Below are 12902 nucleotides of genomic sequence, written 5' to 3'. Positions count from 1 at the left end.
TGTTCAGCCACGCTAATTTTGTTAAAAACCTCGTTTATAATATTTATTTATTTACATGTAAAAATATTATTAAAAAATTAATCGACTGACTTGTATTTACAAGTCATACAAAATTGCGTCGATGAATTCTAATAAGAGGTATGTATATACAGAAATAAAATGGTAAATTTCATTTTATATATTTTTATAAAATTATAAAAAGTGAGCAGAGGAGAGAGATACTTTCGATAGATTTTTATGAGAGTTAATGACCAGTCGACGAATAGGAGAGTCGATTAAACGAATCAGGGACGAAGAAAATGTCGCAAAATCCCGTTAATTAAGCACTTCATTCTGCTCCTACTTTCCTACTCGATTTGTTCCTGGCAATATTCCAGATCGGTGGGATACTAAAAAACGAATGAATTCTCTTCGTTCTTCAGGTTTGCATAGTGCAAAAGAGAGACCGTACGGGCAATATGTATGCGATGAAATACGTCCACAAAGGAGAGTGTGCGGAGAGAGGAGCATTAAAAAATGTCGCGAGAGAGGTTGAAATTCTTTCCAAGTTGGAACATCCTTGTTTGGTAAATCTATGGTTCAGTTTCCAAGGTAAGCTATTTTTCTAATTCTAGAATTTCGTTGAAACAAAAAACTTTAATAAAATGACATACGTATACGCGAAAGAAAAAGTGAGAGAGTGGAGGGGGGAAAAATGAAGGAACAGTTTGACGAAATTAAAAGTTATCATCGATCGTGCTGTTACTATTCCCAGTACACATCTTGGCACTTACAGAATTTTACTTGACACGCGCTTTCTCGTTAATAATTCACGTTAATATTACCCCTCGATCTTGACTCGAATCTCGGATTATTACCTTGAACTCGCTAAGAGAAGTTCTATCGTTCAAGTTGACTGATTCTCCTTCTCTCTCTCTCTCTCTCTCTCTTTTCTTTTCTCTTTCTCGTTTTCCTCTTAAAATGGAAGTCTTGAGTAATGCGAAACTTTGGTCGGAAGGAATCTCGTGGAAAGCCGGAAAAACAAAGCGAAGTAGGTAGCTATCGGGAGAGCAAATCGTGAGTCTACTCGGATTTAGCCATTCTAGTCGTTTGAAACATATCTCTTTCTCTCTTCCGCCTACTCCCTCACTCTCTTTCTCTCTCTCTCTTGCCATTCCCAACTATTTCAAATCGTCTTTCTATTCAAACAAATTATTATTTAGTCATTATTATTAGTCATCATACCGCACATATCGTTCTTAGCATTCCAAAATTAGTTTAGTAATACTAGGAGAACTCGTTGTTCAAAAGGCTAAGAGGATAAATGTAATCGTACGATCCACTCGGAAAATTTATCCTCTTACTCGCTATACCCGTTTCTAAACGCCCATCGCGATTATGTGCAACGTGAACTTATTGGCGAAAATGTTTACCGTATTATACACTAACGTGCTATTATTAGATGGGACATCGAAAGCCACTGGTAATACTCTTTAACACAAATTCGCTATCGTTTTAGATAAACATGTTTGCGTAGACGCACCAACATCAATAACAATTTCGTTTTTCCTCTCAGACGAAGAGGACCTGTTTATGGTATCGGATTTGTTGTTGGGTGGCGACTTGCGGTATCACATACAACAGAAGATCGAGTTCTCCGAGGAAAGCATCGTCCTCTTCGTCGCAGAGATCGCTCTCGCTCTCGACTATCTACAAAGTCACAAGATCGTTCACAGAGACATCAAGCCTGACAATATCCTGTTGGATGAGGAGGGTGAGTACTCGAGTCTTTTTGCAACATCCAATATCACTTTACTTTCGCCAAAGCACGTTTCCCGCTTTTCAATATGAAAGGACTTAAGAGGGGAAAAAGGAAAACGTTCAAACGTTTAGAATCGTGTATTTTGTTTTAACATTCGCCACCTCTGTCTTTCGCTCTTTTCATTTCACAATTTTCCCTTTACGATATCGATCGATCGAATTTAGGGATTACGATACGTGATAATTCTCACGAAATTGAGACGAAAATGATTTTGCGAATGTTTGCATATCGATGAGAAGCGGTTGTTTACCGGCTTGGAAGCAACAAACAACGCGTATGTTTTCGACGGGTAACGTTATGGCAAACAAGCGTACTAATCGAGTATCATGAGAATTGTAATTCGATCGTCGAACTATGCGCGAAATTGGAAAATTGCTTTACCGCTGACTGTGCCAACTTCTCGCGTTGTGAATTTCCTACAGTAACCTCTCGTAACTGGTCCCGCTCTGTTTACGCGAGCTTCCGTGTTATATTAAACCTATCTATGTGTATACGTCTACAGCTATATACACGTGTGTATCCGTTTCTCTACGATTCATAGATCCACCTATTGCTAACTCACGTGTATTCCTATAGCAAAGTACATATAGATGCTTTTGATTGAAGAAAGATGCTCGATCATTTCTAATAAAAAAGTAAACGAGCTTCCTTCAGGACGACGACGCTTTGTATCATTAAGGAACAATTTTTCCTTACCGATATGAAAGCAAAATGTTTCCATTCTTGCGAGAGTATCTTTACAAGCGCGGTACGTGATTCTCTAGAAGAAAGGAAACTTCCTTTGTTACGCTTTACATCGTTCTCTCCTTTAGTTCGGCATTTCATTAGTTATAAATCACGGAAGTCTCTTTGACGTTCACCGAGCGTGGAAATTTCTAATTCGCCCTCTATTCAGTTCCTTTCTTCGTTTTTCTTTCTAACGACGCGTCACGTTAAAATTTATATCTTCTTATTAATTATAATTAAATTTCTAATGGAAGAAGAATATTATGTTAAATAATTACGCGAAAAGCCCGTAAAAAATTTGCTTAAGCTCGCGATAACGATAAATTGCGATAAAATTAATATCTCTCGGTAGACATCTCTATCTCATATGTCGATCAATTTGTCTTAATGAAATTTATTAATTCTTAATTAACACGTATCTTCTTCGTTCAAAGAATTTACGGAATCCGTCAGGTGTACAACGAAGACTAACACCTGCGCTTATTTCCAGAATTTGACAGCTGCGTTGACATTACTTGATCGTGCTATGTTAAACTTGTGATAAATCCTACAAACGTTATAGTTGCATTCTTCGTAGATATTTTTCACAAATCTTTAAGTAGGGAACTTTAAGAGGGAGGCAGGGGGAGAGAGAGAGAGAGAGAGAGAAGATAAACAGAAAGACATCTGTGAAACTCGTTGCGACGAAGAAGATAATAACACCCTCGGACATTTGCGGTCCTACGGAGTGCAGCTGACAGATTCGATGTTTGCTCGCTTCGTCGCTTTCGATGTTCGTACGAGTATAACAAAACTTTTTCGAGGCAAGTTTACTCTTATAATGCGCGCGCGCGCACACACACACACAGTTATTTATAAGAAAATTTCGAGGAAAGTAGATATAAACTTGAAAAAGAAAAATTGTCGTACCAAAGTTTGGAACATAACTGATAGAAGATATCCCATAAGAAAAGATAGATAGATAATGGTATAAGTATGGATCGAAAATGTAAATAGTCTCTTTGCATGAGTTTACTAGTAGACGAAACATAGCTCGAAGAACATGTTCGTTCTAGTTCGTCCTACATCCTAGAGACATTGTGTCCCATGAAACTTCCATAATTACATAGTAGGTAAGTACTTGAAATAGACTTCGACATGGAATTAACGAGAAAGTTGAAATTTTGTCTTGTTAAGTATTCGAACATCCTTTGGTTGAATGTTAAATGAATCGCGAGAGTTTATAGAGTTTAAGGAAAGGTAAGATATTAAGTAAGTAAAACCATTTTAGTTAAGTAAGAAAGGGTTAAAGAGGGAACACGCTAGAAATACTTTATCAAGGTGTAATCCGTAATTCGTTCGATTCGTTTTGCTTTTAGTGCTTCGTATTTATTCTGCTCACGAATCACTCTCTCCCTTTTACTATTTATTTTAGAAACGCCCACGTTCAAGGAAGTTACACTCGTGTACGGCAGTTTCGTGATTTTAAAGTATCCTGTTAAATGGAAATCTATACCCAATGAATAAAATATTTTTAATTAACTATTCGAATCCAATGAATTTTCTCGAAGGAAATTATTTTAAACGATTTCTTTTCTTTTTTTTTTTTTTAATTATCATTTAAGTATTGCAAAGGGATAAGCTTAACCAAGGATAAACTTCATTGTTTTTCCTTTGAATTTGCATTAATCGTACGTTATTACAATATTTCTTTAGATTCGCTATTATAGTTTATAGCCCGATAGGTACGTACCTATATACCTTTAGCTAACGCTACGATGCCCTGAAGCAGCTGGTTAGGAAATAGTGGAGTATTCTCATATTCTGATGAGATACGGAATGTTTGCTGTAATCATACAAGTTACACGAATCACATTATTCGTGTACTCTCTCTCTCTCTCTCACACACACACGCACATATGCACATGCACACGCGTTACACGTTCGAAGTAGCAAATTATGCGAAGCAGAGGATTTCCGGGTGGCAGAGAAAATCGAGCCCGAATTTTTTCTATAAATATTTCACGAAGAGAGCAAACGCGTTGACTGATAATAAAAAGAGATGAAAATAAAAAGATAATTCAATAAGGCGTATAAAGAAAAATAAGATAAAAACTATATTAATCCGAATTTTGCTGTTGGCAGGTGTGGTGGTTTAAACGGATGGTGTTACGTGTTTCTCTTGTGAAATTCTACTCCGGCCACTACGTAGAATATAGTTTCGATCGATAAAACATACCTCCGTGTATGTGGATATAAATCTCACTAAAGCGCGTTTTGTAATACAACGAGACTATTGGTCGTTACCGTGGATAAAAGACACGTAAATGGTTGACGATGACGACGATGATGATAATAAGATACACGCATTTCACGAGTCAAATTAATGCGAGAACGATAATTTTGAATCAACATATTCATAGAACTTGCCTTCGTTATTTCGTCGTATGGTAAAGGTCGCTCTGGTCGGAAATTCCACGTACTGACATTATTTAAAATATATTCACCTACATGTACTCTTCTCATAAGGAAATTCTCTGGCGAAGTGAGAGAAATTCTTAGCGTACCGGTAACACATCGAGGATAGCGCCTCCGAGCGTTCATCTTCCTTTAGCTTTTTCCTTTCAAATCGAATTACTTACTAAAGGAGAAAAAAAAATGTCGATCGGATCGTTTGAAGAAATGGATTGGTTCGTCTCGAAAAAAAGATCTGAATGAAATTGTTGACTTTTTTTATTATCATTATTATACGTTTGAAAAAGGATCGGCTTTAATGGCATAGTAAAGATAAAAGAAAAAAGGGAGTCTCTATAACGCGCAAGGCAGTCCTTCGAAGAGAAAAGCTGCATACTGCATTTACATATCTCAGACGAGTAGCTAGAACTACCTAGCCCTAACTTCCTCTATAGCATCTTCCCCTCCCGACTGTTTGAATTTTGAGATTGCGTCTGCATAATTTACAATTAGACTCGCGTACTATGTCGTCGTCATTTAAGATCTTTCTCAACGCTTTCGCGGTCCTTCCTTCTCTCACTTCATCCTTTAGCGCTTTAACGGAAAATTCCTATCGCGTTAACTATCGAGACTAGGTTTCTCTCTTATTCGCGAAACGTTTTGCGACTTGCTTCGTGTGTGTTTGCTCGTGTGTGTGGGTGTGTGTTTGCGCGAAGAAAAGTCACAGACGTCTTTCAAGAAAGTACGTATCGCTAGTACGTATTGTCGTTCGTAAAGAAAGTAAGCGTCCGTTCGAATGGTAAAAATTGACACAAAGAAGAGATAGCTAAACTTTCTAGAAAAATATCGAAGATATCTTTCGGCAGATGTTCGACAATATACGATCCTGACAATGCGATCGTTCCTTTCTCAGAAAACTTGAAATTTTTCAAATTCCATGGGATCTCCGTGACATTCAAATTTAATAAAACGAACTATTCTCTCATTCCTTGCAGAAACTTTATCCCGAAATAGATATGTACGTATATCACCTTTACGACTCTATCAAAAGAAAAATGTAATATGTTAGAGAAATTGCTATCGTTTAAAATAGTTTACGACGTAATTTCTCGATAAAGTGTAAATCCGTTGGATCGTATATCCTTTGAAAAAGGAAACGCTTAAAGTTCTTCCGAAGAAATGGAAGATATAGAACGATCGATCTTTGAAGGATTTCCTTCGAGTTCTCAATGGATCAGGAAAATCTCGATATATTTTCGAGGCTTTGTAAAAGTACAATTATACTGAGAGCAGCGTGGAAAGAGCGTAAGATGTTCGATCTCCATCCATTTGGAAGGATAAACGTTTAGAAATCGTAAAGATTTAATTTTCTGATAGTCTGTCTCCTTTACCAAATGTCTTCATAGTCCTATCTTACTTCGATCTATTTGTAAAATTAAAAGAAAAAAATATTGTCGTGAAAGGAATTCCTTTCATTTGTAAGAGTAACTAATTATGTCTTAGCGAATGAAGTCAAAAGTCGTATATAATCTTTCGAGCTACTAATTACATAAAAGTTGAAAACCGTTTTAATGTCCCGCGTATTTGCAAAAGTATTATGACGAGAGAATGAGGTAAAAAGCTCAAGTGGTTGAATAAAGAGAAAAAGGAAACAAAAATTTTTGAAAAGTTTTCGAAAGGATATTAAAATAATATTGCTATCTTTCATATATAAACTAAAGTTAAATAATATTCTAGAGTTTAACAAAACGAAAGCTTTCGAGAACTTCTTTAACTTGGTCGCTTTTGAAAAGGGCATGCACGCGTGACGGACTTCAACATTGCCACTGAATTGGAGAATGGACAATTGGCAACTTCGATGTCAGGCACGAAACCGTACATAGGTATGTATGAGAAAAAGTGAGAGAAAATATGAGAAAAGCACGTCGTTGTTCTCACGTCACAGATATCCGCTAATATTCGTAACACGTAGGTAGCTAGGTGTGTGTGTGTCCGTACATGTATATATAGACAAATACGCACACAGACATATACACGAAACGCGTGAGAGATAGAACGCGTTGAACATGCTCGTAACATTTCCCATTTCTTTTTCCTCCAATATGAACCTGTGTCAGCGCCAGAGATTTACATGTGCTCGTGCGAGGAATACGGTGTCCTTGGTTATGGATTTGCCGTCGATTGGTGGAGTTTGGGAATTCTCGCTTGGGAGACTCTGGCCGGTGAACGTCCTTATCCTCTTCATTCAACGACTTCTTACAGAGAAGCTCTGAGGATTTTACAGGTAACCAAAGATCGATTTAACGCGCCTCCCTGTCGCGTCGACCGTGCTCGACTTCCCCATTAGCTTTTGTGGGCTTTGACAAGAATTGAATACGAATTGTCGACCCAATAAATTATCTTATCGAATTTTCTCTTTCATTGAGAGAACTAGCGATCGATCTGAATTGTATACGTCGCAGGGAAAATTTTACTTTTCATTGTTACTTCGGCAAACTTCTTTCTTCCCTTATCGTTAGTACTCTTTCGAACTCTTGCCGCTTTAGGAAGAAAGGGGAAAGCCGTCTCACTGGAGTTCCGCAATATGCGACCTCTTAGACAGATTGTTAACTCTAGCACCGGGTGCTAGGGTCTCGACTTTGAAGGAACTCAAGCAGATTGCAGTGATAAGAAATTTGGACTTTGATAAAATATTGAACAAGCAGATAAAACCACCCTTTGCGCCACCAAAGGATCATCTCAATTGCGATCCCACGTTCGAACTCGAGGAGATGATTATCGAGACGAAGCCGTTGCATAAGAAAAAGAAACGTTTGACCAAACAAAGGTAATTTATTTCGTGCGAAAAGAAATGTATTCTTTTACTCGCGCGATAATCGATATAATCGGTAATAAGAAAGAAAAGAAATAAATAAATCATCGAGATGCAATTACGTTTGGGTTTCGAATCGATTCTCGTAGATCCCTCAGAGCCGAGTTGACGGCAGACGATGCTTTGAAATTTGCGGAAGGTGACGGCGTGGATCTGAGAAGATTGGCCTTTATCCCAGAATATCGCGTATACAATCGTGAAAGAGAAATGGAGAGATTGGAGAGGGAACGAAAGGAGAAACAATGGGAGGAGGAACTGAACACTGCCATGATGGGTGCCGATGAGACGCCAAGGTATGAACGAAATTACTCCAAGCGATAATCCAATTCCAACAAAAACGTTCTCATCGTGCGTTGCATATCATAAAAAGCTTTTACAATCTGTTCCAATGAGGAGGCGATGAAAATTTTACGATTTCGACATTCGAAAAGTGCATACAACGCGCATAAGAGAATTATATCAGCAGTAAATCTCGTTTATGTACGCACGAACGTTCTCGAGTTTACATCGTCCAATGAAATTACATCGTTGCTTTGGTAATTTGTTGAAAGACATTAACGGTACCTACGTACGTCGATTATAGTCTATTCGTTATTATTTATTCGCTTTTCTTTTTAATCTTGTCTTTTAAGAATTTCAAATCTCCTACTGAAATTACGCAATTCGCTGAACGAGAGAGATATAACTTGATGGTAAAGCGATTAGAAATTATCAGAATTTGTTTTCTTTGCAGGAGGAAACAAGAACAGCAGCAGCAAGAGCAACAGCAAGAGCAACAACAACAGGAAGCACAGAAAAGTGGGAACAGATTGAGCGTCTCGAACGTGAAAGCTCGAATCAGTGCTTCTCCCAGACTTAGTCGAAGGACGAGCACTGCGACGTCCTCCGACATCGATTACATCGATGCCAGTCCTGAACCATCTACATCGTAAATTTAATTGAATCATTTTTTACAGGAACCTTATAAAACGATGATGTCTATAAGATATATGATCGTGATCGATCGACCGATCGATCGATCGCCTAATAATTACCATTATCGATCAATATAATCTATCGTTCTAGCTTTCCATAAAGATGATCGTGCAAAAAACGCTGTAATATTAATTACAAGTAGATCCTGATTAGGTTTGCATTTTGATTCGTAGACCTTTTAGAGAATAAAAATAATAGGCATCGTTAGAGACGGCGAAAGATTATGAAAGATGTTTATAGAAATGATCCATACGGTGTATCCGCCGAGTGGAAAGGATTTCCCTCAGAATTTATTTAACGAAACGATCGAATCTCGTGCAAATACACTTTGCCGATTCATCGTTTGCTTTCCAAAAAGTTTCGCATTACTTATAGTTTAACGTTACTCCGTCGGGTTGTTAGAAAATTCCTCGAGTATACCGCTAGAAATAGCAAACGAAGTCGTTTTCACTAAGAGATATCATTTTTGTAAAAGGTAAATGCGATTAGTATGAAATATGGCCGACAGGATTCGTAAAGCGAACAGATCGGGAAAAAATCTCCGCTCTCTTCTATAATTGGAATTGATGGATCGAATGCAGACCACGTTTTGTCCGAGAATCGTCAAGTAATCGATAGCAACGGCGCCTGGTCGACCAAACGAAACACACAAAGAATCTTTTCTCGATTTCCTTCTCCCACTCGCGTTACAAAACTCGCTACGTTTTATGGACGTACAAATTATGAAAATCCATTTACAATAACCAACGTATATTTAAATGATAATACTCTTTATTCTTTCAAAATTTTTTAAACACGATTATTTTTCTTTTTCTTCGTATCTTTATGCATTTATCAAGCTTGTTTCTCTAGTCAAAATCGCAAAATACATATGTATGTAAGTGTGTATAAAATAGATTGAGATTTGCTATCGCTAATAATTACGTTGAATTATTCATCATTGTATATACATACATACGTATAAAATAGACAAAAAATATATTGTGTTATAACGATAAAAAATAACAAATGAAAAAAAAGAAAAGAAAAAAGATATTTTCTTTATACGTAGAATTTGTATACATTGTGACAATTATAAAAACATAGTATGTTAATATATTAATAAAAGTAAATACCATCGTGAAGCATTACAACTATATCTTAAAGACAACAAATAATAATTATTAATATCACAAAATATTGCCGTAGACCTGCTCATTAACAAACGCATACAAATTCATATCTTTTTTGTATCTCGCGTAACATGGAAGCCCACTATATGTATCTAAAAGCGGTTTGTTGTATCATGGAAGCATACTTCTCTAAGATTAGATTTCAAAAATGTTACATCTTTCGTGTGAAAATATTCGTTCAGAAAAAATAGAGTATTTCCTTTCTTCTTACATAAGTGACAAAAACGCAGCTTCTTATTTCCGCATGTACCAATTAATGTATAAACTAATGCAGCAACTATTGTCGTCATTCGATAAATGTCACAACTTATTATCGCAGATACGAGTCCTATCTATTATTAATTGCCTTGGCTCTCTCAACAACTCACAAAAATAATATAAATCTGTTTCTATGTTTAAGTATTCTTTACGTGATCACAGTAAATTTATATATAGAAAATAAAGATTTAGAAATTTTACATTAGATCGTTTAGATGAGTAAATCAAATACGTACAACGTAGATACACTTAATAACAAAATAATATACAGCTTTTACTTGCAGCTTTAATAAATAATAGATTAAAAAAAAGCTTTCTTGCGAGTCTAACGATAAATCATAAAGTATCTATATTTCGTATAAAGCTGATTCAGACTTATAATAATCTTTAACTTCAAATTTACCATTAAATTCAATCGAATTATCAAACAACATGTAATAATATTTTTAAAGTCATCACAGTACGATATACGAGGGATCTTTAACATCTTGCCATTCTCATCTTTCACTAATTAAAAATATTACAAAAATATTCTTTCGTAGAACAGTATAACAAATTAATTCTATATCCTGATTTCAGCGATTATTACGATAAAAAACAAAATATTCTTTTACGCGTGTATACTTTTTTTTTCTGTAAACTCGTATACGTCCTTCAATTTCAAATGATTTCTGCTTTATATAGGACAGTCGTCCCCAACTAAATAAATTCAGTTAGAAAATATTTGTAAATAAAGTAAACATTTTCAAGTCTTATTTTATACAGCCGACACATCTGTTACTTCGATTCTAGAAATTGGTTTCGCAGGTTCGACGATTATATCCGTCGAATCGCCGATTCGAAGCTGTTGTAAATTCGCTACTATGGAATCTACTTGAACTGGTTGATGCGGGGATATATTTTCACCTCTGAGTTTGTTAAAATGAAGATAACAAATACCACGATATCCTTGCCAGATTATCTCGTTTGGTTTAACACCACGTTCTAGCAAAGCATTTTTTAAATCGCGTACTCTTACGCCGTACGAGATATTCGATAATTTTAAAGAAAAGTCAATATTTGATTTCAGTCTTGGATTAGCATATTTTCTGCGTTCAGTACTTTTTCCGAGTTTTTTTTCCTTAAAAATATTATAATAGAAAGATTAGTATTAATTAACAAGAACAAAGGAATATTAATCTTACCTCTTTATCTTTAGAAGAAGGATCAATATTTTCTCCTTTTTTCACATTTCTGGAATACCTCTTTTTTGGAAATGATTTTTTTATCTTCTTAATACTTTCTTCCTCAGGAGCAGAATCTTCTGTTTTAAATGGAAATTGATTCGGATTGAATCGTTTTTTATATTTCAAACGTTTAGTGTGATTTTTGTAATATTGTTTTGTTTCTGTGTCAGAATCTACTTCCTTTAGAATTACTATCTTTCCTTCTCTGAACAAAAAGTAAACGTTATGAATATAATTATGAAAATCGATTGGAAGAAGTTTCTTACGTTAAAACGTACTTTTCATCCATTTCTTTGAGCTGTCTTAGCACCGGCATAGTCGCAAGTTTTCTTTCACTAAGCATTTCCCATATGATGCCAGAATACTTTTTCACTTTTTGTTGGACTATTATTGTTTGCGTTGGTGTAATTATTATATCAACAGGTACATCGTGCTCTTTGAACAACTGTGATGGAAGATCATCTACTATTTGACAGTCATGTACGGTTGTAATAACCTTAGTATTTTCTGTTATTGCACCCATTCGCACCATCATTGCAAATTCCAAATCTGCGAAACCTTCTCCTTTACCAAGCCTGTATCCTTCTCGACTCACACACACAGAACCTAATACAACTAAATCTACCTGTAAAAACAAAACTCGAATTCTGTAATAATTGTAAACAAGAATTTTTTTTCCTTTTAAGAAAAACAACTACTATACCTTTATATTTGAATCAACTCCAATCGGTTTACCAACTTGTTTCAAGCCATATATCGTTGAAAGAGTTTTCAATTCTGCTTTTGTTGCACCAGCTACAGACGTAATATGAAGAAACAGACCAGAACGTAATCTTGGAATAGGGACAAGTATCTCTTTATTCGCTACTAGAGCTAAATATCTTACAGGCTTCTGTGGTTTGTCTGGACTGATTTCTATAGTTTTTGCTTTCTTAAATTCTTCCAACTCTGTTAAACGTTGAGCTGCCTTTATAGCACCTTTAAAGTTTGGAATGCGATTATGAATATTAAGTGGAAAGCTTACTAATCCGTTTTTTTTCATATAATCCCACGTTTTAGACCTGAAACTATATTTGGTCACCTCTTCGGCTGAAAATAAATATTATCTATTATATAATAGTTGTTTGGCAAATTAATTGTCGATTAATACGAAATAAATATTTATGGATTAATAAAAAAAAATTAATATCAACATCAAATAAACAAAACATATAAAAAAATTAACAATGAAAAATGTAATATTGTACGAATGAACTCACGTAGTTTTTCGTCTGCCATAATACAAAATTATACTACACGATCTTTGAATAACAATTATTAAATTAAACTATCTAAAGAAAAAAGCTTATAAACTTTTTTACCAAAATAGCACGATTTGCCTGTTGCTTTATCCCCTCCACTGTTCTATTTCCATACAACGATATCATGTCGAGAAACAT

At 35.5% G+C, this 12902-nt stretch overlaps 2 protein-coding genes across 4 annotated transcripts in view; one reads left to right on the top strand and one right to left on the bottom strand.

Annotated features, from left to right (window-relative positions):
* LOC127070449 (serine/threonine-protein kinase 32A) overlaps positions 1–10133 on the top strand; it is a 42357-nt gene extending 32224 nt beyond the window's left edge. For all 3 annotated transcript variants that reach the window (XM_051008448.1, XM_051008446.1, XM_051008447.1), the window contains 7 exons: positions 423–591; positions 1556–1753; positions 6754–6843; positions 7078–7244; positions 7507–7787; positions 7922–8125; positions 8566–10133. In XM_051008448.1, the coding sequence (XP_050864405.1) occupies positions 423–591; positions 1556–1753; positions 6754–6843; positions 7078–7244; positions 7507–7787; positions 7922–8125; positions 8566–8764 (1308 nt within the window). In that variant the 3' untranslated portion in view covers positions 8765–10133. The remainder of the gene's footprint in view (positions 1–422; positions 592–1555; positions 1754–6753; positions 6844–7077; positions 7245–7506; positions 7788–7921; positions 8126–8565) is intronic.
* On the bottom strand, positions 9871–12884 carry LOC127070451 (methenyltetrahydrofolate synthase domain-containing protein). Its single transcript, XM_051008451.1, has 5 exons — positions 12723–12884; positions 12167–12552; positions 11742–12088; positions 11422–11668; positions 9871–11357 (listed from the first exon to the last, which is right to left on the bottom strand). Exons 1-5 carry the CDS (start codon positions 12739–12741, stop codon positions 10995–10997), a joined length of 1362 nt encoding a protein of 453 aa, XP_050864408.1. The 5' UTR covers positions 12742–12884; the 3' UTR covers positions 9871–10994.
* Between the last annotated feature and the right edge of the window lie 18 nt (positions 12885–12902).

This window comes from Vespula vulgaris, chromosome 18 (genome assembly GCF_905475345.1).
Source record: "Vespula vulgaris chromosome 18, iyVesVulg1.1, whole genome shotgun sequence".
Lineage (NCBI taxonomy): Eukaryota > Metazoa > Arthropoda > Insecta > Hymenoptera > Vespidae > Vespula > Vespula vulgaris.
The sequence above is the reverse complement of the archived record's forward strand: the minus strand, read 5'-3'. Positions and strand labels throughout refer to the sequence as shown.

What these genes read in the sequence shown, in the direction of transcription:
- LOC127070451 (XM_051008451.1), bottom strand. An exon ending in CTCAAAGAAATGGATGAAAA is followed by an intron (nt 11,669 to 11,741) that starts GTACGTTTTAAC and finishes CTTTTTGTTCAG; the next exon opens with AGAAGGAAAGATAGTAATTC. An exon ending in CTTCTTCTAAAGATAAAGAG is followed by an intron (nt 11,358 to 11,421) that starts GTAAGATTAATA and finishes AATATTTTTAAG; the next exon opens with GAAAAAAAACTCGGAAAAAG.